General features: G+C 38.4%; 1 protein-coding gene and 1 long non-coding RNA gene across 7 annotated transcripts in view; one reads left to right on the plus strand and one right to left on the minus strand.

Moving 5' to 3' along the window:
* Positions 1 to 2,820, plus strand: part of LOC309373290 — a 252,764-nt gene extending 249,944 nt beyond the window's left edge. Inside the window, exon 2 of the long non-coding RNA XR_014169948.1 lies at positions 2,252 to 2,820. This is a non-coding gene — a long non-coding RNA (uncharacterized lncRNA). The remainder of the gene's footprint in view (positions 1 to 2,251) is intronic.
* SPO11 (SPO11 initiator of meiotic double strand breaks) lies at positions 1,498 to 23,558 on the minus strand. 6 transcript variants are annotated; one of them, XM_081917135.1, is made up of 13 exons: positions 23,249 to 23,558; positions 19,043 to 19,156; positions 16,518 to 16,612; positions 15,665 to 15,731; positions 13,933 to 14,041; positions 11,737 to 11,823; positions 8,592 to 8,625; positions 8,283 to 8,380; positions 8,065 to 8,164; positions 7,341 to 7,378; positions 3,942 to 4,018; positions 3,558 to 3,669; positions 1,498 to 1,861 (listed from the first exon to the last, which is right to left on the minus strand). In XM_081917135.1, exons 1-13 carry the CDS (start codon positions 23,386 to 23,388, stop codon positions 1,742 to 1,744), a joined length of 1,191 nt encoding a protein of 396 aa, XP_081773261.1. In that variant the 5' UTR covers positions 23,389 to 23,558; the 3' UTR covers positions 1,498 to 1,741. The 6 variants fall into 6 exon arrangements, with proteins under 6 accessions (XP_081773261.1, XP_081773260.1, XP_081773265.1 ...); XM_081917134.1 differs by having other exon boundaries at positions 8,283 to 8,392; XM_081917139.1 differs by lacking the exon at positions 23,249 to 23,558 and adding an exon at positions 22,851 to 23,049 and having other exon boundaries at positions 8,283 to 8,392.

Consider the following 23,558-nt stretch of genomic DNA (forward strand, 5'->3'; position numbering starts at 1 on the left):
TAACAGGTGGCCAGGTGTAAGGGAATGGTAAATTTTGAAGTGCAGGAGCTCGTCGTGACGCCCCCTATGGGCACGTCTCCAAGGAGAGTTCGGTTCCTTGTCCTCAAGAGCCGTCCAAAAGAGCAGACAGCTAGCTGTGTTGGTCTGTTATCATTCGCGCGCGCACCCCAAACGGCAGCAGTACGTAGCATAAAGACCATTTTGCTATATCAGCAATATTATATATCGCTTCCTGGGGAGGAAGGTCTGCTAAATTCAGTGATCTTCACTTCTAACAACTCTACTGAACTTAGTGATGCTTTCATCTGACTATGTTGGTTCAACTTGAAAAACATATTTAATGAAAGGTATTTAATAAAGATCTTCTTCCAGCTGAAATGCAATCTTTAGCATTTTATTAGAAAGCAAACAATTTTGTAGAGAAGTTTTACCATTTAAACAAGTGTACTCCGTCTCTGATTATTTTCCTCATTCTCTGACTTCTATACCAGTCTTCCCAAACCTTGTTTAATCATGTCCGACTCTTCGTGACCCCATGAACCAGAGCACACCAGGCACTCCTGTCTTCCACTGCCTCCTGCAGTTTGGTCAGACTCATGCTGATAGTTTCGAGAACACTGTCCAACCACTTCCCAAACCTAGCTACCGTCAGATGTTTTGGACTAACAGCTCCCAGTAGCCCCAGCAAGCACAAATGTTACTGCAGCACAGTTGAACATTAGTGAATGCTGCTCTGGGCTTCTATGTCACAACCCCACTTAAAAGCCTCATAGTCACCTCATTCACATGCCAAAGCAAGGAAGATCCATCAACTACCCTGGTGTTCCTACTCTGAAAAGTTCTGGCACTGCACTCCCATGCATTGAGCAGCTTCAATACTACTGCAAGTGCCTGTGAAATACTGAATGTTTGCATATGTTTCCATTTTTCTAGGAAATTTTATAAAGATGAAGAATAATCATTTTATAGTTTTTTATCTTGTGGTTAATTTGCAATTGTCTGTAAGCTGAAATAAAAGAATGAATATATGATACATCACATCTTTCAGTATTTGCAACAAGTTGTTGTTGTTGTTTAGTTGTTTAGTCGTGTCTGACTCTGTGACCCCATGGACCAGAGCACGCCAGGCACTCCTGTCTTCCATTGTCTCTCGCAGTTTGGTCAAACTCATGCTGGTAGCTTCAACAACACTGTCCAACTATTTCATCCTCTGTCGTCCCCTTCTCTTTGTGCCCTCAATCTTTCCCAACATCAGGGTCTTTTCCAGGGAGTCTTCTCTTCTCATGAGGTGGCCAAAGTATTGGAGCCTCAGCTTCACAATCTGTCCTTCCAGTGAGCACTCAGGGCTGATTTCCTTAAGAATGGAGAGGTTTGATATTCTTGCAGTCCATGGGACTCTCAAGAGTCTCCTCCATAGTTTGCATTAAAAATAGCAGTTTTGTATCTTGAATTATGAGAAATTAATCAAGGTTTTAAATTAAATGTTAGAACATATCCTCTTTGCCTTTCTGTAACAATCACTTTTTATTTTTAACAATTTGCAAGTAGTACATATTAGGTGACTGCAATATAATGTGGATTCATGGAAGGAAATTATCATTCTTTCCAATTTTTTAAAAAAGACCAAAGGCAAAAACAAATGCACCCCAAGTTGTAAAAAAAAATCTGCAGCTTTTCAATTAGGATTGCACGAACCTTTTTTACAGTGATGCATGAAATGTTTTAACAGTTGACTGAATAGTCATATCCATCCACCGAACTGCAACTTATTTGGCAAATACACTCTGGAAAGATAATCGGATGAAAAATGTGTCAATGCTTGAATTTCAGCCTTCATTTTGCATGTTGCCATAATATCTAGCTGTAAAGGAAAGCATTGGAAATTAAGCTTCTATTGAAATTGATATGATGTATATATTACACTTACAGTGATCTAGAAGAGTAACTGCCACATCAGAAACAAAAGAATTTTGTTCCAGTTTCAAGTTATTTCATAGTATAAAAATAAACCTTTATTGTACAAGAGCAGCTTTTGGCCACAATTGAATATGTACTGTGTAAGTGTTCTGAAACCATTGATTTTGATTGACTTAAGAATGGTTATGTTTGTGTTAGATTATGGTCTTGATCTCGTTTTACTTGTAGTAATTTCCTTTTTCTACATTATGCATGGCAATTTATAACTCAATCCTATCATCAGCTGCTACTGCTGCAGTAAAATCAAAAGCTTGCACTGCAACAAATAAAGCAGCTTACTATATGAATCAAGGTAGTCAGATATATTAAGTTCTGTAATGTGGTCTTTTCTTGTTTCCTGTTTGTAGTTTATTTGGTGGTATAATTAATAATAAACTGTCTTTCATTACAATTACAGTCAGTGGGAGGACAGGTGGGCAATGTGCTTAATAAATCATGCATTTGTTAGTGAACTGTATTTTTATGTGGCTTTGGCTCACAGGCACATATGACTTCAGTGTAGTTGTGGTAGCTGAACTCCAAGATCACAAAAAAACATGGACAGGCTTTACAAATATGCAGCATGTTTATTGTCCCTTTTATAAGGCCTAAATAGTGATTTAAATACCAAGGATTTATTCTACCTATATAAACCTGGAAGGCCTTGAAAGGACTGGCTATTGCTGAGAAAATAACTAATAACTTAAAAGTGATAAAAGGACAAGCATGACTGGACAAATATTATGCAATACAGTAGCTCTTTATTCAATACACAAATGAAAGTGATCTTAAAGATAAACTGTCTGTGATGGATAAACCAACTTTTGTGCTGTATATAACCAATAAAGCTTTTTAAAAATCCAATCTATACCTGTGATCTGTTAGTCTGCTTTGCTTTTCCATTCTCTTAGCATTCACATTAATACACTCACTCCTGTCTCAATAGTGCATTGTCTGGAGGCAGAGCCATGGGTTGTGTCAGTTGGTAGATTACGCAAAGCTAGCAGAAAACATGAACTTTGTTTCAAAAGTGTTCTAATAGTTGAAAGCCCTTGCATAGTAATTTCCAGTTGCCTGACAGCCAGCTGACTGTGGGGCGCTTGGGAAATGTACAAGGGATTTTGATAGGTGAGTGAGATAACACACCTGTCAATAATCTGGTGTCATACTGACAGCTTATCGATATATGAGATGTCCCACCCACCTTTCAAATTTGGCCTGTTGGGGTAAGGCCAGTCTGGCCTACTAAACCAGAAAAGTTACCTCACCCCTATGCTAGCTGTTACACATGAGTTTGTGGAATAGATTTCTCCTCCCAGTTGCTTGGATCCAAGCAATAATTTGGAAACCTAGTTCTGATTTGAGTTTGGTAGTTGATTGCAAACCATGGCTTCCTCATTCAAACATCATGCTATTAAACTGTTGTTTGGGATGATGTATGAATTTTCCTCCTACTCTACACAGAAAGAATACGTTACCTCAGTTAGAAACACATAATTCTGTTATTCTAATTAAGGTAACATATTATTTCTGTGTAGAGTAAGAGGGAAAATGAGTTCAAGAATTTCAAAAAACAATAAATAGTAAAAAAATGTACATACTTCTTTTTTCCATGCTGATTGATAAGCAATATAAGGTCTTGTATTCAAACTGTCCAGTTTACTTTGATCTTGTTTAGTCAAAGGAATCAATGCAGTCTTGGGTATACTCAGTCTGAAAGGCAGACAGGTGAATATGACTACTGTATCTTTATTTTTCACACTTGTTTAAAAATATTATTTCCATGAATTACACACTGAAATAAAAGGAGTGGGGCACTGATTGAAAAACCCTCCCTCTTACCCTGTAGCTGTCCATGTGTATTTTATACAGAATAATCCAACAGAAGTTTCCCAGTTTTGTGGGATTTAAAGTAAATGTATTGTTTTTGGTTTCATTTTTGTGAAAGAATGAGCAAAATTAAAGTTCTTAGAAAAGTAACTAACCGGTCAAAATCAGATGGAAGAAGGCCAAGCCATCTTATAGCAGGAACTGTGAGGCGATGGGCTTCAAATGACATAGACTGGAATTTGAAAAAAACACTTCTCATTTTCTCAGTTCTTATGACAGTACTCTCCACTTACCTGTCTGTATCTTGTTGCAAATATCTAGATAAGCTTTATTATTTATTCTTGTGAAAGGAGCATCCCATGCCATGACTTGTTTTGATTTTTATGTGTTTGTCTCATTAAGTTCTATTTTATTATTGGGGTTCTATGGAGAAAATTAAATTAAAATACTTTTTCTAAAAAAAAATAAAATTCAGCTTGGAAGTTTATCTGACAAAAGATACTGGTGGTAGTGGGATAGACAATGGGTAAATTATAGTCTCTTTCTATTGAGATAACTAGTTTTATATTAGTTTCAGTCCTTCTATTAAAAACCAGAATCCTGCTTTCTAGTCACATCAGTTCAGGATGAGGAATCTCCATCTAAATGTTCACAACCCATGCTCATTTTGGTAGAGATGCAGGTATACTATGTTATAGGTTTGGGGATCCTCCTAAACCCTAGAAATTAATAAAGGGTGGGATTTTAATTATTTTGGATGTGAAGGGAGAAATACAAACTGCAGAAGAATTCCTGGGCTAGCCTATGCAAAGAAAAGAAAAGGAACTTCCGGGTTGGCGCCATCGCCGAATGGCGGACTCCCTCCGAGCTCCGGAGGGAGCCTGCTCGGCAGGGGTTGGGTCCTCCCGCGCCGGCGACGCGGGGACCCTCAAAAACCATGGGCGCTGAAACCCATGGACATGGTGACTCGGCTGGCACCTTTTAAGCCCCCCCGACCCGCGAAGGAGCCTTTTTAAAGGCTACGGAGCGGGTGGCAGGGGGGGGTGGTGCTTTGAGTACTCCGCTTCCCCTGCCGAGCGAAGCCGCATGCCATTCGACGGAGAGCGCTGACTTCTTCCATTGGAAATTCGGACTCAAAGTATAACCCGTGAGTAATTGGAACTTGGATTAAAAAGGACAAAATTTATAAAAAATTTGGAACGAGCGGGGAGGGCGTAAAAAGGAAGTCAGCCCCCCCCCCTGTTGTAGAGGAGCTAAAGCAAAGGACTTAACATCTAAGATCGAGCGCAACCCTATTTTGAAAAAGTTATTAAATTTCGCGATGGAAAATTATAAGACTGTGCTGGAGGAGAATAGTGGAAGTGAATCAAAAAGCAACCCCCCCACGGAACCTGGGAGCGTTTTAGTTAGAGCGCCCGGAGAAGACAAGGAGAGGTTTTGACAGCTGTCAAAGAGCTGTCAAAGCAGAAGAACAAAAAAGAACTTTGTTGCAAGGACTTTACCGGTTACATTTGTTATAATTTGGATTTAGAATGTTTAAAACAAGGAATACTAAGTTACTATGATTGCTGGTTGTGATCTGGAAGGGAACTGAGTTATTGCAATCCACCTAGAGGAGCTGAGGGATATTACAAGTTGTCAGCATTGAATTTGAACAGAACTCTTTATCTCCTGGGAAACTGCAGAAATGGAATACTATTTTGGCTACAGAGGCTCATACATGCAAAGCAGACAATAGACTTATCTATTGAAGAATGGAAGGGACTTGGCATCATGTTTGGTTCCTGAATAACAGAGCCTTTGCAGAGGAATTTAGAGACTCTTTGAATTGGAACATCTGTGCAGGAAAATAGGAAAAGAAAAGGAGGGGAAAAAGAGGAGACAGATCAACAAGAACAACAAGAACAATTAACAACTGGACAAAGTTGGAAGCGGGAGCATTTGGAACATCTAGACTTGAAAAAGTATAAAGAAGTAAAATTGGAGTTTTCACTCCCAAGTATATAAAAGTCTGGATGGAAAAAATGGGCCTTTTTGAGATAGACTCCTTCCAAGATTGGATATATAAAATTAAAAATGACTGGTAAAGGACTATGGTTTAAAAAAAATGTGGGAGCTCCAGGAAGACATCAGATTCGAGAAATATTGGGGACGCAACCGGGGAAAGGGGGAGGGAAATTTGGAATCCAAAGGTTGTAAAATTACATCTTATCTTATTATATTTTAATCTATTATGTATATTAAAGGGGAGAATGCGTGGAAGGGACTAAGTCGATTTTAGGAGGTGGGCAAATATTTTTAAAATTGGGATAATGACAATAAGTCTAAAATTTGGGATAAGAAATTGCTGAACTTATTTGTAAGAATTGGAATGCAAGAGGGGGAGGGGAGGGGAAGTCTTGGAAAGATGATATGGAAAATAAGATTCTAAATTGGGATGCTTTGTTTTTTATATTGTTATAATTGGAAATGCCTAATAAATATTATTATAAAAAAAGAACAATTTCACGTTAAAAAAAGAAAAGAAAAGAAAAGGAAAAAAAGGGGGGGAAAGAGACCTGGCTAAGTCAAGGATATTAAGAAGCAATACAGGGCCACTGAGGGCCATTGGCAATGTAAGAGAACTGTCCTTCCCTCCTGTCCTGAGGTGTGAACAGAGACTGGGGGTTGGACGGTTGCTAGGGTAACTGGGTATGAGGTGACGATAAAAGAGTATTTTTAGCAAGGTATGCTGGGAACAAGAAGGGAGAACAAAAAGGGAGATCCACGTTGGGCAGGCTGGCTGAAGGCATCTTACCCCCTCCAGATCCTGGCACTGATCCTGACCTACTGCCTTCAGATTCTGGCACTGATTGCTGTGGATCTATTCTTCATAAACTAAGCCCCTCAGGACCCTTTCCATCTATGCACTTGGCTGCATTCAAAAGCCCACTTACCTGGAAGTAAGTCTCACTGAATTCAGTAGAACTTACTTCTGAGTAGACATAGCTAGGCTTACACTGTAAACCCAATTCAACTTTAGTTTACTAGGCAGGATCAGTCTAGGAGTGCAGGGCAGCCCTTCCAATGGAGAAGCAATGAAGACTCACATTGCCTATATGTTCTAGGGGGAAGTGCCATCCCAAGGTTAAGGGCCCTACAGGAGCCTCATGAGAATGAGTTATAACTCCTGATAATTTAGGTTGCCCCACTCTGCACCATTTTTACTTCTGCCATGTATTTTTGTAGATAGGGTGAACAGAACTATACAAAATAGTCTAAATGTGGTTACAACATAAATTTGCATCAGAACTTTACAATTTCATTTTCAATTCTTTCTTTTGTAATTCCTAACATGGGTGTCATCCTTTTCACAGTTGCTACACACTGAGTTGACATTTTCTATCAACTGCAGTTCCAAAAGATAATAAGATTTTGATCCAGAAACAACATAGAACAAAATAAGACATAACGTATTAGTCCTGCTTAAATAAACCTGCAATAGTTTTCACATATCACATTTTAGCTAGAAATGGTGCAACAGAATTTTGAATTTAAAGTTGTAAAAAACTTACCACAGAACCATACTTGTAGATACACATTATTTCAATACCTAATATAAAGATGATATGAAAAGTAAATTGAGTTATACCTACTGGGGGGCAGATCTGGTTCATAGAATGCCCCACTGCACTTTTGGTTGGGGCAATAGCATTAGTTCACTGGTGGAGCACTTCTGGGCTGGGCAGAAATATACCGTACCTCCACTTCATCTAAACTCCCCTCCCCAGCATGTCGGATAGGATTTTGGATTGAGCCACCATTGGTCTTTTGAATACATGGTTGCATTTTTTGAAAGGTGAAAGTCAATGTATGAATTAGAAATGTATCTTAATTGTAAATCTTTGTATACCAAAATAGTGCTATGAATTATTAATAGATAAATTGCCTTCCCAATTTTTTCAGTAGGGCAGAGTTCCTAACTCTGCTTTTGTAGAAATCATGCAAATGTCAGGTAGGGGGCACTTGGAAGGCTGCCAGCTCTGCCCACTTCTGCAGCTATGTTCATTTTTGTTTTCAGAAGAAAGCTTGGGAGGGATGATGGGTTGCTGGGTGGGAAAATGTTAAGTATCTCATTCCAATTTTCTCCTGCAAGGGTTCCCAGCATCACTTGACAAGGGAGCCATGAGACCGAGAGAACTGTTTCTATCATAAAGTCTTATTCTGCTCTTAGACAACTCTATCTTTATAAATTATATGGTGAGGAGGACTATCTTCATTTCCATTTCTCACACTTACCATGTGGATCACCATCCATGAGAGCAAAGATAGGCACATGGCATGTATCCCATAACTTTCTGACTAGAAGCCTTGTGTTGACATCCGGCACACCTTTTCCCTAAGGAAATAATGGCTAAGTAGAGTTTATATAATTATCGATGTTTTGAATATATATTGAGAAATCATTCCACTACCAGTCAAATAAGTTCCAGAGTTACAAAATGTTAGCTACATACCGTAATTATTATGCATGGGGACATTTTACTGCAGAAATTGTCATCCAGCAGTCTCTGAAAAGTTGCATCTTTTTCAACAATTAGAATAAATTTTGCTTCTGTGATCAAATCTATAAAATTAAGGCCACAAATATTGATGGGATTCCATTGTGCCATACAATTAAGTGTTGAATACTGTAGTAAATAACTTAGTATCAGAGCCAATATTTTAAAGAGAAAAAGAAGTACAAATTTTATATTAGTCTTTGTCTCTCTTTAGAAGAAAAACCGTCCCCCAGTCTACAGATAGATGTTTTCTTTAAAGGATACTTCTCATTCCTTCTACATTAGATGGTACAGCTACCTAAAACAACAAAAGGCAAAGTACCAAAAATAAAGATATGCAATTTAATAATTAGATAAACAGAAACAGGAATAAATTGTCTAAAGGCCTTAATTGTTAATTTCCAATATAGTTTTCTACATTAATAATTGATTGCTTTATAGACTCCATGTGTATTGATGAATACTGTACGTGCAAAAACAACCTTCTTGACCTTCGCGACCCACTATTGGTTTTGTCCACTCAATCTACCAGTCCATCTTCATATGCAGGGGAAATCCCTACCTCACTGAGTGTTTGAGACACATCAGCTACCCTCACCTGGTTTAGCTGGTTAGTTGAAGCTATTCCTGGGGTGTGGGCACTGTTGCATGATGAGAGCTTCCAGGTGCCACAGGTGAGATCTGACTGCAGGGTGGGACCAAAGGTGGACAAACTGCTCCAGAAGGCGCATAATGTCTCCCCCATCAGAGGTTTTACCCCACCATTAACACCCCATATTGCATTTATATCCCACTATTCTTCTCCAAAGAATTCAAGGTAGCGGACATGATTCTCCCCCTTCTCATGTAATTCTCAAAGCATCCCTGTGAGGTAGATTAGACTGAGGGAAGACAGTGAGTAGCCCAAGCCCAAGGTCACCCAGCGAGCTTTGTGGCCAACTGGGGGTTCAAACCCTGGTCTCCCAGGTCCATGTTTGACACTCTAACCATGAAATCAATGTGCCCAAAACACATATCCCAAATAATAACTTTCTTTTATGCTGAAATTTGCATATGGCCACTAGAAAGGGCAAACGTTAAACATCCTGATGACAGATGTTTACAGACACTTTAAACTGCTGTATTTTCCATTTGTTTTATTGCCTTTCAGCTATTATTCAACTCAAGTGAGATATGAGTTCCAGAGTTATGGAAAAGGTTGTTAACATTTCATATCTCATATTGGAATTTGTCTCAATATGGCAAACATATGGAGAAAGAAACAGGGAAGGAGATGGGGGAGGCGAGAAATTGGCATAAACACCTATATAATGTAAGCTGAAGTATGTGGCCTTACTGTTTAACCATTATATCATTGCAGGTGTTCAAGATAGAACATCTGGACATACTAAAATATAAGGATACCCTGAGAAATATTAATCTTGAAGGAACCTTATATTTAGTCCTAGAAAAGGAAATATGTCTTACATTGCTCATATAGTTATTTTTTCTCCATTGGAATGAATGGGGCAGATTGTGTGCACTAGGGAACTGAATGCATGTGGTTCTCTGAGTGAGAAGCTTATTTTTAAGTAATGTATTACCTCCTATCTTGCACCACTTGACTTATTAAAGCATCTCCACTGTGTATGGCTGGGTGGATCCATGGTGTGGCCAATGCATTTTTGTGGGAGGAAGTGGTCCTGGACTTCTTGAAAAAGGCAGTGATTGAACTTCTGAAAAAGCCCACTCTGGATGAACTGTGTTTTTGTGAATGAAAAAAATTATATATGGTTTGTTGTTGATATGTATTGTTAAATATTTTTGAAATGTTTCATTAATACAGTGGTACCTTGGTTGTCAAACTTAATTTGTTCCGGGAGTCTGTTTGACTCCCGGAACCATTTGAAAACCAAGGTGTGGCTTCCGATTGGCTGCAAGAGCTTCCTGTACACAATTGGAAGCCACGGAGGACGTTTGGCTTCCGAAAAACATTTGCAAACCGGAACACTCCCTTCCAGGTTAGCGGCGTTTGGGAACCAATTTGTTCAGGCACCAAGCCGTTCAACAATCAAGGTACCACTGTAGAAATAAATAGTGTATTCTAGTCAAAGGTAACAGCTTTAGTAAAAGGAAATTTCAACATTGACTCTGTGTCCATGACCCTGTTCACATGTCACAATACTGTATAAAGTATGGATTGTGGGGACTGTGCAAGCATACCAGCTCCTAGAGAGGATGGCAGCTAAGCAAGGTATGACTTAATGTGTCATCCAGACCTGAGACTGTGGGGAAAGAGAGACCTTAAGCATGAGCTACAGTTCAGTTGCTGCACTGAGCTATGAAGCCTGGAGAGGAGCAAAGCAGGGGCAATCTCCTCTATGGAAGCCAGCTCATTTGCACTAAGCCACAGTTTGGCTTAGTGTTATGTGTGAATGTGGCCAGTGTTAATCCACGTTTTAGTAACCTCTGAACTATGTGAACCATGTATTGCCAGAGTCATGTGCCCTGGGCATATGCTTTCCTCCTTTGTGTGTAAGGTGAGGAGAAGCTTCTGTTCCTGATTTCTGGCAAATCATAGTTTGCTATTTCATTTGAACCTGTCAAACAATCATTTGCCAATGGCTTCTTATTGTGGTCTGTGGGCAACTATGGCTTGTGCAAATGATCCCCTACTAGACTTGGATTCTACAGTAAAGTAGTTTGATTCTAGCCATGATGGAATGCTTCGAATCTCATTTCTTTATATGGGTTTAGTATTATATCTGAAATCAAGGTTTAGTGTTATATCTGAACATGGCCTTATAATTTGATAGTATTTTAATATATACTGGATGTTTTCAAAAGACATCAGGAATTTAAAAGGATTTAGAATAAATGTTATTAACTTTATTAAAATGTCATCATTTAATTTCTCTCTCCCAAAAGATCTTGATCTATACATATAGAGTAGAACATCTTCAAAGCATACATTGGTTTATGAAGTGTTGAGATTTTATATGTTTACTATTAACACGTTGCAACATCTTTGAATATTTTATGGATTTGGACAGGCATTCTGTTATGGTTCTAAGAAAAGCAATAGCTAAGGAACAATTGGTTTTAACCCCTTTTCTTACACTGCTCCAACATTTTCTTAGACAGTCTCTACTGCTTAAGTTGTAGTCAAACATCAATTGCAAACTAAAATATGGATACTATATTAAGACTCCTGAGAAAGAATACTTGAGGAAATATTATAATATACAAAATGCATTGAGCAATCATTTATCTTTTGCAAATATTTGAAATCACCTCCTTTATTTGCTCAACTGCAAAACCTCAATTGCATATTTATTTATATAATATGTAAATTAATTAACCAAAACTATTCCCTTCCAACACTACAAATTCTATGATTCTATTATTCTAAGGAATTAGTAATACATACTGTTGTACTGCAGCTACAATTCACTTTTGTACCATCTTCTTCAACATAACTTAGATTACCAGCAATGCAACCTTTGCTGGTGGACAGCTGTAGGAGGAAAAAATGTGAATTAGCTTGTCTGTTTTTGGGCTCAATCTGATTTTGGAAATAAGTTGCTTACTGTAGAACTCCATTCACTTTCAAAGTCCCTTTTGACAACTGGTTTCCAAAATCCTGCCATCTCACTTACAGGGCTGGCACTACAACACAAAGTGGGAAGAGAAAGGTTTCTTCCTGCCCATTGTTGCAGTGGCACTCACTGTCTACAGTATTTTCTGACACCGAAGCAGCCCATGTAGTTTTTTTCAAGGGCCACTGCAATGTCAACATGTTAAGCATAGAAAGGAAAGTATGGCAAGGGGGGTGAGTGGAGAGAGACCACCCTGTCTTCTTGGCAGCCTATAGGAGTGCTGCCACCAGACAGAGGGAAAGACCTCACTTTCCTCTTCTGTGTCTTGCAGCTACCATTGCACTGATGAGAATGGTAGGCAGTGGCGTAGCATGGGTTGTCAGCACCCGGGGCAAGGCAAGTAATTTGTGCCCCCTAACCCATGGATTTGCGCCCCCTAACCCTAACCCCCAGATGTTGTGCCCGGTGCGGCCGTCCCCCCCCCGCACCCCCCACGCTATGCCACTGATGGTAGGTAGAACAGGTTGGGGACTAAAATGAAAGCTGGAGAAAAATTTAGAAGCTGTAATACCATCTCAAATGTGAGTTTCGTAAAGACATTATAATTTTTTGTTAGCTATGACTTCTGTGATTAGATGATTGAACAAGTAACTCTTGAATCACTAGATCTAGGAATAATTACAGAGCAGACATTGTCAAATATTCAAAGAATGCTGATGTCATGCTGTGTTTGCTTCAGAGAAGTTAAACAGTTCAATGAGAAAGCAATGAAAGTTGCATAAGAGAAAAGTAAATAAGAATAAATGAAGCTACTACAAATTCTGTTCCTTATAAAAATCTGGGATGCTCACAATCTGAGGGCCTTGAGCTGTCAGAAATATGTGTACAGTGTTAGATATACAGTGGTACCTCGGGTTAAGTACTTAATTCGTTCCGGAGGTCTGTTCTTAACCTGAAACTGTTCTTAAACTGAAGCACCACTTTAGCTAATGGGGCCTCCTGCGGCCACTGTGCCGCCGGAGCCCGATTTCTGTTCTCATCCTGAAGCAAATTTCTTAACCTGAAGCACTATTTCTGGGTGAGCGGAGTGTGTAACCTGAAGCATATGTAACCTGAAGCGTATGTAACCCGAGGTACCACTGTATAGAGCATGTATAATGATATGAATATTATAGAAGTATTTAAAATCAAAATTGCTGACTATGCTTAGAGTCAGAACTGCCTGTCCAAAGCAGTGACGTAAGCAGCAAGAACCTTGCAACTATGTTCTTTAACAGGACACGAATAGTTGGCCAGATAAGAGGAGGAAAACATATTGGAATGTAATGGTAAGGAGTTAGCCCAAACAAGGAGAACTGCCAAGGACACGTTTGGGAGGGAAAGGTAACAGAATATGCAAGCCAAAACCTGCTGAAAAGGAATGATTGAGGATGACACCTTAATAAGATAACGGGAGTTTCTAAGTGGAAAACAACTCCAAATATGGTATGTCCAATTGGAAGGGCAGGTAGAGTATCCACAAGCTGTTCACACATTGCTTTAGCCAATAATGTTGCATAAATGATACGGGCAAGAGGATTTCATGTATTTACCTGATAGAAAAAGAGTATATAAGAAGAGCCTGAGAGCATGTACTGTTGTCAGATCATGCTTGTGGCAATAGCCTCGTGGCTGACCATTCAGCGCTGTCTTAATGATTAATAATTCTCTGTTGACCCTACCTTGTGTACCTGAGTCCTCTTTCCTTAGAGGCTTTTGGCAGTCTACTTCAAGGAAGGAGCCCTAGGAATTTTCCTAACAGAGCTGAGACACTAATTGGTGAGGTATTAAGCATTTTTTGATTGTAGCAATGTACCAAGCTTTCTTATTTCTCTCCTTATTGGCATCGTCAGCTAGAAATAGTCAGTGCAATAACTTTCTTGGCCTATTTGTGCCTTCTACAGCTTCAAATGATAATAATTTGCTGTACTTTTCCAAATGTGATACATTTTTACAGATCATGTAATAAAACTTTTTTGATACTTAACAATATGCAGACTCCTTCTTGGGATCTTGAGCATACAGGAAATGTCATTGGTAATGTCGTCCACCACTCTTTGGTTACCAAAATGTGCTGTATCAGTGTAAAATATATCTCTGTCAAGATACAAAATATTGTTATTCAAAAATAAATGAAATAATAATAGTGCCATACATTGAAGTTACATAGGGAATATAGTCTAAGTACCATACTTAAATACCATGCATAGTATCATGTCTTCTACCACCTGTCTCCCTAAACTGATATCAACCCAACAATCATAGCCTTGGCCCAAATAAGTACTTTCTATGTATAAGACGCCCCCATGTACAAGATGAGCCCAAATTTTTTTAACCCAAAATTAAGAAAACAATATTTTAACAGCAGAGCATGATCCACCAGCATCGGGGTGTCCAAACAGGACACCCAGTCTGCCCTGCAGTAAGGGATCGGGCTACTGAGCTGCCTCAGGGCTGCCTTGCCAGTCGTCCATGAGGTGGGATCTTTCTGGCCAAGCTGAAAGCAGCCACCTTGGGGTGTTCAGCAGTTGCAAGTCAGCTGCACTTTTTGCAGTCACGCGAATCTGGCACTGCAACAGGGGGGAACTGGTGAGGAGGCGCACCCGGGGAGATGCTGGTGGCCTGGGCACAGAGTCCCCACTATGACTGACCTGTGGATCGGGACCACAAGGTGCTCCTCCTCCTCCAGCTCCCTCCCTGAGGGGAAAGTGTTGCAACAGGCAAGTGTCAGCCCCACGAGCATTTTCTGGCATTCACCATCCATGTATAAGACAACGACCACCAATGTTTGACCAAAAAACCTCAGCAAAAAAACATTGTCTTATACATGGAAAAATATAGCATATGCTGGGAAATTAGGAAACCTTTAAATCAACATTTCAAGGTCCATGACAAAATTAAATGACAAGGGCTATGACTTTTCACTGTCCAGACACAGTGCTTATACATGCCTATTAAGTAGTTTCTGAGTTGTTTGCTCTAAAAGATTTAAAAAGTTTGAAATACTTCATTACATATATTTAGGCATCAGGCAAAAACATTCATCTTTTCCCACACCCTTGGCTAATTAAACAATCTTTGTCATTTTAAACTGTGTGTGGCAGGGTGGGGGGAGGTATTGTTTTTGTTTGTGACTATGTTGTGCATTTTTATGTTTTTATATTGTAAACTGCCACATGATCCTTGAATGAAGGGTGGTCTAGACATGTAATAAATAAATAAAATAGTAACCCTGAGATCAGATTCTCCTTCTTCAGGAAATGAGATCTAAGACTTAAGTGTGAAGGAGAACTGGATGCAGGGCCAATCCTAAAGCACATCCACAAGATGAGCCTATGGTAATTGTGCTACTTGAACCCAAAGGTGTTGAATTGTTGTCCTCTGACTCAGAGGACTCAATTCCAGAAGCTCCAGTACAACCAGAGGCTACCCTGCTCTGTCAAGACACTGGTGTGAGCCAAGCCCCTTTAACTGAAGAGGCACTTTTCAGGAAAGGTGGAGTTTACAATTGAAAATCCTGCTCTTATATAAGACCCTGTCTATGGTTGATTGTTGCTGAAGCAACAGCTGAGTGCTGCTCACTGAAAACATTCAACCTGAGCTCAGTGCTTGCATCATAACAATACTTCACCTATACATAGTGTGCCAAATCTGTTATATGACATTTTAAATTTTAAATGGTTATTTCGATTTTGCAGTTACATACAAAATTATTATTACCTTTTTGTTGCATAAATGTTTGTCTGTACCATCTTGTAGATAATAGATAATATTTTAAGAAATAGAGCTGAAATATAAAATAATAGCTAGTAAATATTACCAGCCATCTGAGTGTTTCTGAATAAAGATTAGTGTACTCTTAGCTGAATTTTAAAATGTATTATACCGTTCAGTGTATATATACTAATCAACGAAGTTTCTGCAAGGTTAGAAAAATGTACTTTGCTGTAATTACAAGTATCCTCTTTTTCAAATCCAAATCTTGAGGGTGAACAGGACTTCTGTAGTCCAATACTCTGTTCATGTTGGATTGAGCAAAGGACATACAGTATAGTTTTACAGTAAAGGAAAGGTGTTTTAGTTAATATTATATTTGTGTCTACTGTTCCAGCACATTACAAAAAGGGATATCTGAAAGAAGAATCTGTTGGGATTGTTGGACATATTTGCTGTGGAAGCTCAGTCAAGTGGTTAAGTTCACCGCAGAAAACCCATTTAGCTGAGTTATCTTTACGAGGCCAAAGCCAACATACACTACTATACATAAACACACTATTTACAGATGTTACAAGCAGTCTTCTCCCTCTGAGCCCAGAGAGGGATCTTTGTTTCAAAGTTTTTGCTGTGTTGGAGTCCCCTCAGTGGCACTGAAGGGCTTGCTGATTCAAATGTGCTCCCAGTTGGTGACCCCAATACTGTACAGAGAAAGTCGTTTTAGCATCACTGATTGACTGATAATATTGAAACTGAAGATAGATAGATGATAGGTAGATGTAAAGACATGTTTTTTGTACTTCAGAATATTACATTAAAATAAAATAAATTAGTATGTTGCTCAGTTTCTTAAACTTACCAAATTTTGGTGCTGATTTGGGACAGTCACTTCTTATTTTCCTTGTAGTACAATTACCGGTAGATGTCATCTGCAACCCTACAGAATCTGTAAACCTGTGGATGTGTAAACCAGTTCAGCTGTATGTTACTTTTCAAAATTGGTGTTATCATGTAAAGTTTAACACAAAAGAGGATTGGTTCATGAATGCAGATAAGCAAAAGTCAAATGCTATCTCAAAGAAAGATGGATTTGGAAGAGTGTAATCAACTCTATAATTTAGAAAATGGTTTGTCTCTCTGTTTATCATTTGTTTTCTATGTGTGTACATCTTCCAAAATACTGTCCCCAAACTCAGCAAGAGGATTTCTAGGGTGGGGTGGCAGACTTTCTTGCTGTTTGACATTGGGTGCCATTTGAATCAAAATGATGAATCAAAACTTGACTTTGGTGTGACTTTCCCAGATTTTGGTCATAGATTAAACTTGCCTCTGAATATATTGACACCAAGCTTGGCATGAAAGTTCCTGAGATACGGATGGGCAGGATCTACATTGACATTTTGGTGCCAGGGGCCATTTTGAATCAAGATGGTGGACCAAAACTTAACTTTGGTGTGACTATGCCTGTTTTTTGCAAGGATAGGTTAGGCCAACACTCAAGATACCATCATGAAACTCAGCATGAGAGTTCCCAGAGTGGAGTGCTTAATTGATGGTGGTAGACTGAAATCTCATTTTGACATGACTTTGCCTGTTTTTTGGCATAGGTTTGACTGTCTCTTGACCAAATTGGGAAGAGGGTTCCTGAGCGGAAGGGTATCTTTGTCACTTTGAATCAAATTAGTGGCCTAAAATGTGACTTTGGAGTAACTTCACCTGTTTTTGGTGTGATAAGTCAAAAACCACAAAATTCAATAATCCATTTAAAAATCACAATATTGTTTGGTTTCTAAAAATTCTCATGCACTCCCTGCTTGTAATTATATAAATGCACTGCACGTGGTTAAATTAAACCGACATATTGTCAGATCTAGGTAAGGAATTAGAATAAATAAAATCTAGAGTCATGTAAACTGCCCTGAGATCCTAGGAGGAACAACAGCATATAAATGTGACTAATAAATAATTTATTTCAACATAATGTACTTGAGATTTGGTCACAATGTTTATTTGCCATCCTGAATATTGTAGTATATTTACTAAATCTGATATGCCATGGTATGTGTTTAGCATTGATGAATAACATTCATAATTAACATATTATTGATAGGTATAATCACAATGAAATTTGGAATGGTATTATAGGTTATATTGGTTTCATTGTGCAAATGTGGCATGACTGCATTTTCACTTTTTAAATGCACTGCTTTTTATGTCCTTAAGGTGGCAGCAGACACTGCACTGTAAAGCTACAGAAAAGCCTAAGTTCCAGAAAAAAACTGACTTTTCTCTGCAGACTATTTCCATTCTTATTTTGCTCTACCTCTTGAAAAATAGCTAAAGTGACATCTAAATAAAGCAGGTAAGATCTACATAGGTTATATCTGAAAGTATTTCCATACGAAACATAGATCTAATTTTAGACCAGTTGCACACAATCTAATCTCATGGTTTAAATTAGCATATAAAAAGTCCAAATGGGCTACATTTGAGACAAGTCATATTTCGAATATGCTTTCTTCACAATCATATCTGCAATTTCAGCTGTGGAATGTTGTGATTAAGCAACACAATTATTACATAGGAAGTTATTTTGGTTTACTGTGTAAGGTTCCTAAGCAAAACCTGTTGGGAGAGTCAAACCTTGGAGCCTTCTGCATACAGTGCATGTTTGCTATTAAATAACTAATCACAGTACAACACATTTAAGTCAGCTGCAAGTTAATTTCCCAAGTGTCTCAATGCAATATACGTAAAACTTGAGATGAATTGGTCTGGAATTGTTGTTATTTGGGATATCCTTGTAAACCAGCTATAAATATGTAATTAGCTATTCAAAAACATCACTAACAGATCCTGATTCCATTGATTGATGGCATTTATATTCCAAATAAATTCTGACCTTGCACAGGGTGCCATATTACCCAAGTCCACTGAGAGGTATAGACAGTTAATTAATTTATTGCTCAATGTCTGCTAAGATTCTAATGTACTGCTTCAAAACTTGTATTATTCTCCACAGTCGGGACCTATTCTTGGGACTTTTTTTTTTACAAACTCTGTAGCATTTGTGATTTTCACTGAAGCCATGGTGACCTTTAGCCAGATTGTCAGTTCATGCACTGACTTAAAACAACACACAGCAGATTGTAAGAATAAGTGTACAATTTTGTTGAAGATTTCTTTTCAGGAAAACATTGTACCATGGCACAGGGCTTCATGAAACATGAAGAGGCAATAATAAAAGTTGTAAATGTTTTTGTATTTGTTTTATGCAGTACACCACCTTAATACCTGGTGTGATTAAGATGATAGTATATAATGTTATACACAAACAAACAAACAACATTTGTTACACACACACACACGGTAAAATATACCTACTGTATATTTCCCCAGTTAGATCTGTTATTTAATATGAGAACGGGTGCTTCATTTCTGGATAGACTTGTGATAACATCTTCAATAACATTTTCAATTGCTCTAAGAACATCAGTGCTGAAACAAGTTATGACATAGAATTAAAGACTGCATCTATACCAGTTCCAAAGTCTACAATAAAATGTTGACATGCATAACTGCCTTAAGTATGTTAGATTTATGAAGCTGCAAGAAACATTTTACTGTACTTTTTTTTCTTTCAGTACCCCTAGAAATCTTAATTTGCTATTTCATGTGTGTACACTTCAAGCATTAGAAAGTACACTGCCTACCGCTTCTCATGATATTTCTTTTCAAGCAGGCAAACATTTGGATCAACTGGTTTAAAACTATGATTAATGTTTTAAATCAAATGATGTAATATTAACTTTGGCTAGGGTTTGACTTAACATGTTTTCAAATGCTGTAAACTTCAAAAAATGTTCAAGGGTATAATATAAGTACTTCCTCTCTACCATAGCACATTAACCTTTTGATCTGACACTTTGAATGAGTGCCTGTGGTTTTTAATTATATGTAGGTTTTGGCAGGATAACAACATTGTGTGTGTGGCGGGGGGAGATAAAGTGTGCAATGAACTGAACTAAGAACAGTAGTACTGTACTGTAATGTTGTTCCCCATATACCAAAATAGCAGATTGTGCAGAACCTCCTATAAACAAAAGGACATTTTTGCTTAATTTTATCAGTTCCTTTGCTCTCCAGCTGTAAAGCTGTGTATGTTATACAGAGCTGCCAGTTCATAGATGCTGTATGAATTTGTTAAAACTCTACCTACAACTTGTATCCATAGCCCAAGATATATAAGCAGAGATCTGGGGGGGGGGACCCAAAACACCCTACATTAGGCCCTCACAATAACTTCCTTTAGCTAAGTGATTATTATTTTTTACTTGAAAGTACACACCCATTACATATCACAAACCACTTTAGAGACTCTCCTCAGTTTCAAAAAATGATTTTTCATGAGAGTGGAGGTGGTGGGGTAGAAGGGAGTTTGGCTGAAGTTCAAAGAACACAAGTCCAAAGTTCCTTTTGGCATACAGAAATACTTGTGTGGTTCTTTGGATCCTGACCATAAACTTCTAACTCTGGATGATCACATTCAGTTGTGGATAAGAATGTGGTCCTTTTCTTAAATGGGAGCACATTGATGATATATATCACAGTGAACCTCAGACACTCATAATATGCTTTGTCTCTATTAAGGAAGTACACTATTAAGTGCTTTTTGAAGATGATTGTATATTACTCATAATCTTACAAAGGAGGAAACTGGAAATGTTTTTGTTTTGTTAGAAAACTAGCATTTATCAAAATAAGAAGGAAAGGATTAATATAGGCCAACACAATCCTCAGCTTTCAGATATATTTTCTCTAAAAAATGGTTAATGTGCCAGGTTGAAAAGTTTCAGAATAAGATTATTTGATGATTCCATTTATTCAACAGACAAGGGTCATCAGCACTGCTCATTTGCTATGTTTCCTACTGGTACTTTTTATTATTGTATTATTATTTCTTTAGCACATTTATGCACCATTCCAGTGGCTTATTTGCAATCAATTAAAATAAGGCAATCATGCAAGCAGATTGAAAATCTTAAAGACAGAACACAAAAGGAAAGAGAGGAGGAGGAGGAGGAGGAGGAAGAAGAAGAAGAAGAAGAAGAAGAAGAAACAAATTCATGCACCAATTCTTAAAGTTAAACAGTGATTCTTGTTCCAGCTGGAACTTGGTAACTTTTTACCAAATTACTTCTGATACCTTCAGTTTCTGCAGTTGCTACAATGATCTTTTATGACCCATGTGCATTGAATTTTATCATAGTTCTGTATAAGGCAGATAATTTAGCCAGATAGGTTTTTGTTTCATCTTTAAAAATGTGTGGGTTAGTGAGCAGTGCCAAATGGTAGATCCAGGTTTCACATTCAGGCTTATTGTCTGCTGTTTGGGGCCAACATAAGTTGAGAGTACTTTAAAGGAGAAAGAGAAGGATTTGAATGGCATGCTCATTGGAACAAATCACATATGTTCTTTCTTTAATTTTAGCTCCCACTTCTTAAAGATGAAGTAACCTTTAAGAAGAAAAAGATACATTACTGGCCAAACATGCCAACTTAAAAAGCTCTCGGCATTAATTACAGAGAAATCTAAGCTGGGAACAGCAAGGCACTGCAGATGTATCACATGAGGATAAAGCCTGTCAGCTCATTTCTAACAAGTCACAGCATGAACATTATTTTTTCTTTCTTTTTTCTTTTGGCAGCACAAATAGAAATGCACTTAAATCATTATTTCACAACAGGAATAAAACAAACAAACCAAGTTACAGATTTAATCCTATAGCGTGTGTGTTAAGTGAACAGTATGCACGTAGATTAGAATTATTTTAAATTAAATTTGGAAAACCATATGTTGCTTAAGACAAAGATATTAAAATGCCAAATTTCTTATGCTAAATATATCCAGTGGATTACTATGATAAATGCATACAGCATCAGAAGCACACTATTTTATTTGTGTATGTGTGTGTGTGTGTGGAATATGGTTATTATAACGTATCCTGCAATTGACTTTTGGGTGAAAACCCCCCAAGAAGAACATTCTACTAAATATGTATAGGTTCAGAGCTTAGAAAATCAGTCTGTGATTCCAGGTTGCTTGCTACATATATAGATGAAATTAATGTGAAAGAATGTGAGCAGTCTAGATGTTCCTGTTTCCACTCTCAATTCAGCCATGGTCTATTAGACTGTGGGCTTAGGAGGTATATTTTTCCCAGTCTCAGACTTTTGCCGGTAGAGTTGTCCGGTCACATCCCAGGCTGCACAGATCATGTGTGGTTCTTGAACAGTTCCACAGTTGTGGACTCCCCTGTGAGGGAAGATTTCTGGGGTTTTTTAGTTTAGAAAAAAGGCAGGTAAGGGGGGGAATTCAAGCTATGTAAAATTATGCATGGTGCAAGAAAAGTGGATAAAAAGATGTTTCTTGCTATGCAGGATGGACAAAAGGAAGTACTTCTATACACAGCGCATAGTTAAACCTTCAAATATGCTTCCACAAGATTATGGACACCAGCTTAGATGGTTGTATTTCATTAATTAATTTATCATTATTATTGTAATTTTATTTGCAATATGAGCTTGTTACGCTAGTTATCTTGAGGAGGGTTCCACAGGGGAGGAGATAATTGTGGGCTAGAAAGACCAATATTCACCAATTAATTTGTTTAGAAAATGGATATCCTGCTTTTCAATGGAATAATCTTCCAGGTGGTTTGCAACAAGTTGCAATAATACTCAAACAGGCAAAACAAAACCCAGCAGCTCTCTGTCTTTTACCAGTAGGCAGGGCTTACTTTCAGCTTTGTAATGCCAAATATCCAAAGCAACTTCATATTCTCAAAATATAACAGTTTAGAAGCAGGTCTGTGGTAATAATGTTGTCTTTTATTCATGTTACGTCTGGCAGTGGGGTAGGTGCTGCCACTGGGACTAAGCTGAAGAGTCAAGCATTCATTATTTCAATGTACTATGGAGGGAAAGATCCTCCACTCTAATATCTCCCAACTGTTGGAACTAGAAAAGAGGAAACATTAAGTGTATAAAAATGCAAGTGGTTAGGTCCAACATGTTTCAATTACAACCTTCTTTGGGATCACAGGACTGTGAAACAAAAACATGTTTGCTCTCCAAATACTTTGTTGCAAAACAGCATAAAAGTACTACAGATAAACTGCAGTTTCCAGACAGTAAAGCTAGTTGCATGCTAGTAGCTGGGGTAGTTTTGCCACAGACTGAGCTAAGTAGTTGCCCCTCATTTCAGAGCATGAGTTTCATATTAGGTGATGACAGATCAGAAATCTCTTTCCCAATCCTTTGTGAAATGGCCATTCAATGGATGTCTCTCACATTGATGGAGTGAACTGTTTGCATATGCAAGCACCACATGTTACTGTTTTACCAGTGTCTGCTCTGTGGGCTCTTTTGAGGGACGAAGGAGAACGTGGGCAACAACACTGGCTACCTTCTTTCTCTTTTGTTTAATGTGGTGCACTTTTTACAGAGAGAGAGGTGGTGATTGCTGCGTCTGTGTGGTACTCGCAGTGGAAGCAGCTTTCCATCTTGCCTGACTCTATGAGTCTTTACCTGGGGATCTCACAGCTCTGGCTGGCCACAAAGGGGCCATGCCTGCTTCCAAGTGTTACACCAGCCGCTTCCCTGAGTGAAAGTCGGTGTTTGTCCAATAAGGTGAACAAGGACCAGTTCGTCTCTCCAGGGAAGGTCATGGCTAAAAGATGGAGCGAAGGCACTAAATGGAAGGCAAAGAAAAGAGGCGGGGGGGGGTCTAAAAGGGAAGCTATTCGTTGCTCGCCCCTCTCTGCTGATCTTTTTCTCGTGGCGTTCCTGAAGCGGAGAGACTCGCGCGCAAAACCAACGGTCTTTCCCGCCTTCTCCT

The sequence above is a fragment of the Podarcis melisellensis genome (assembly GCF_964234715.1).
Source record: "Podarcis melisellensis genome assembly, chromosome: 6".
Classification (NCBI taxonomy): Eukaryota; Metazoa; Chordata; class Lepidosauria; order Squamata; family Lacertidae; genus Podarcis; species Podarcis melisellensis.

Coding starts and splice junctions, on each gene's coding strand:
- SPO11 (XM_081917134.1), bottom strand. CDS start 23,388: ATGACCTTCCCTGGAGAGACGAACTGGTCCTTGTTCACCTTATTGGAC. Junction 15,732..16,517: donor CAAATCAGCACCAAAATTTG/GTAAGTTTAAGA, acceptor TTTATATTTCAG/CTCTATTTCTTAAAATATTA. Junction 11,824..13,932: donor CAAGAAGGAGTCTGCATATT/GTTAAGTATCAA, acceptor TTCCTCCTACAG/CTGTCCACCAGCAAAGGTTG.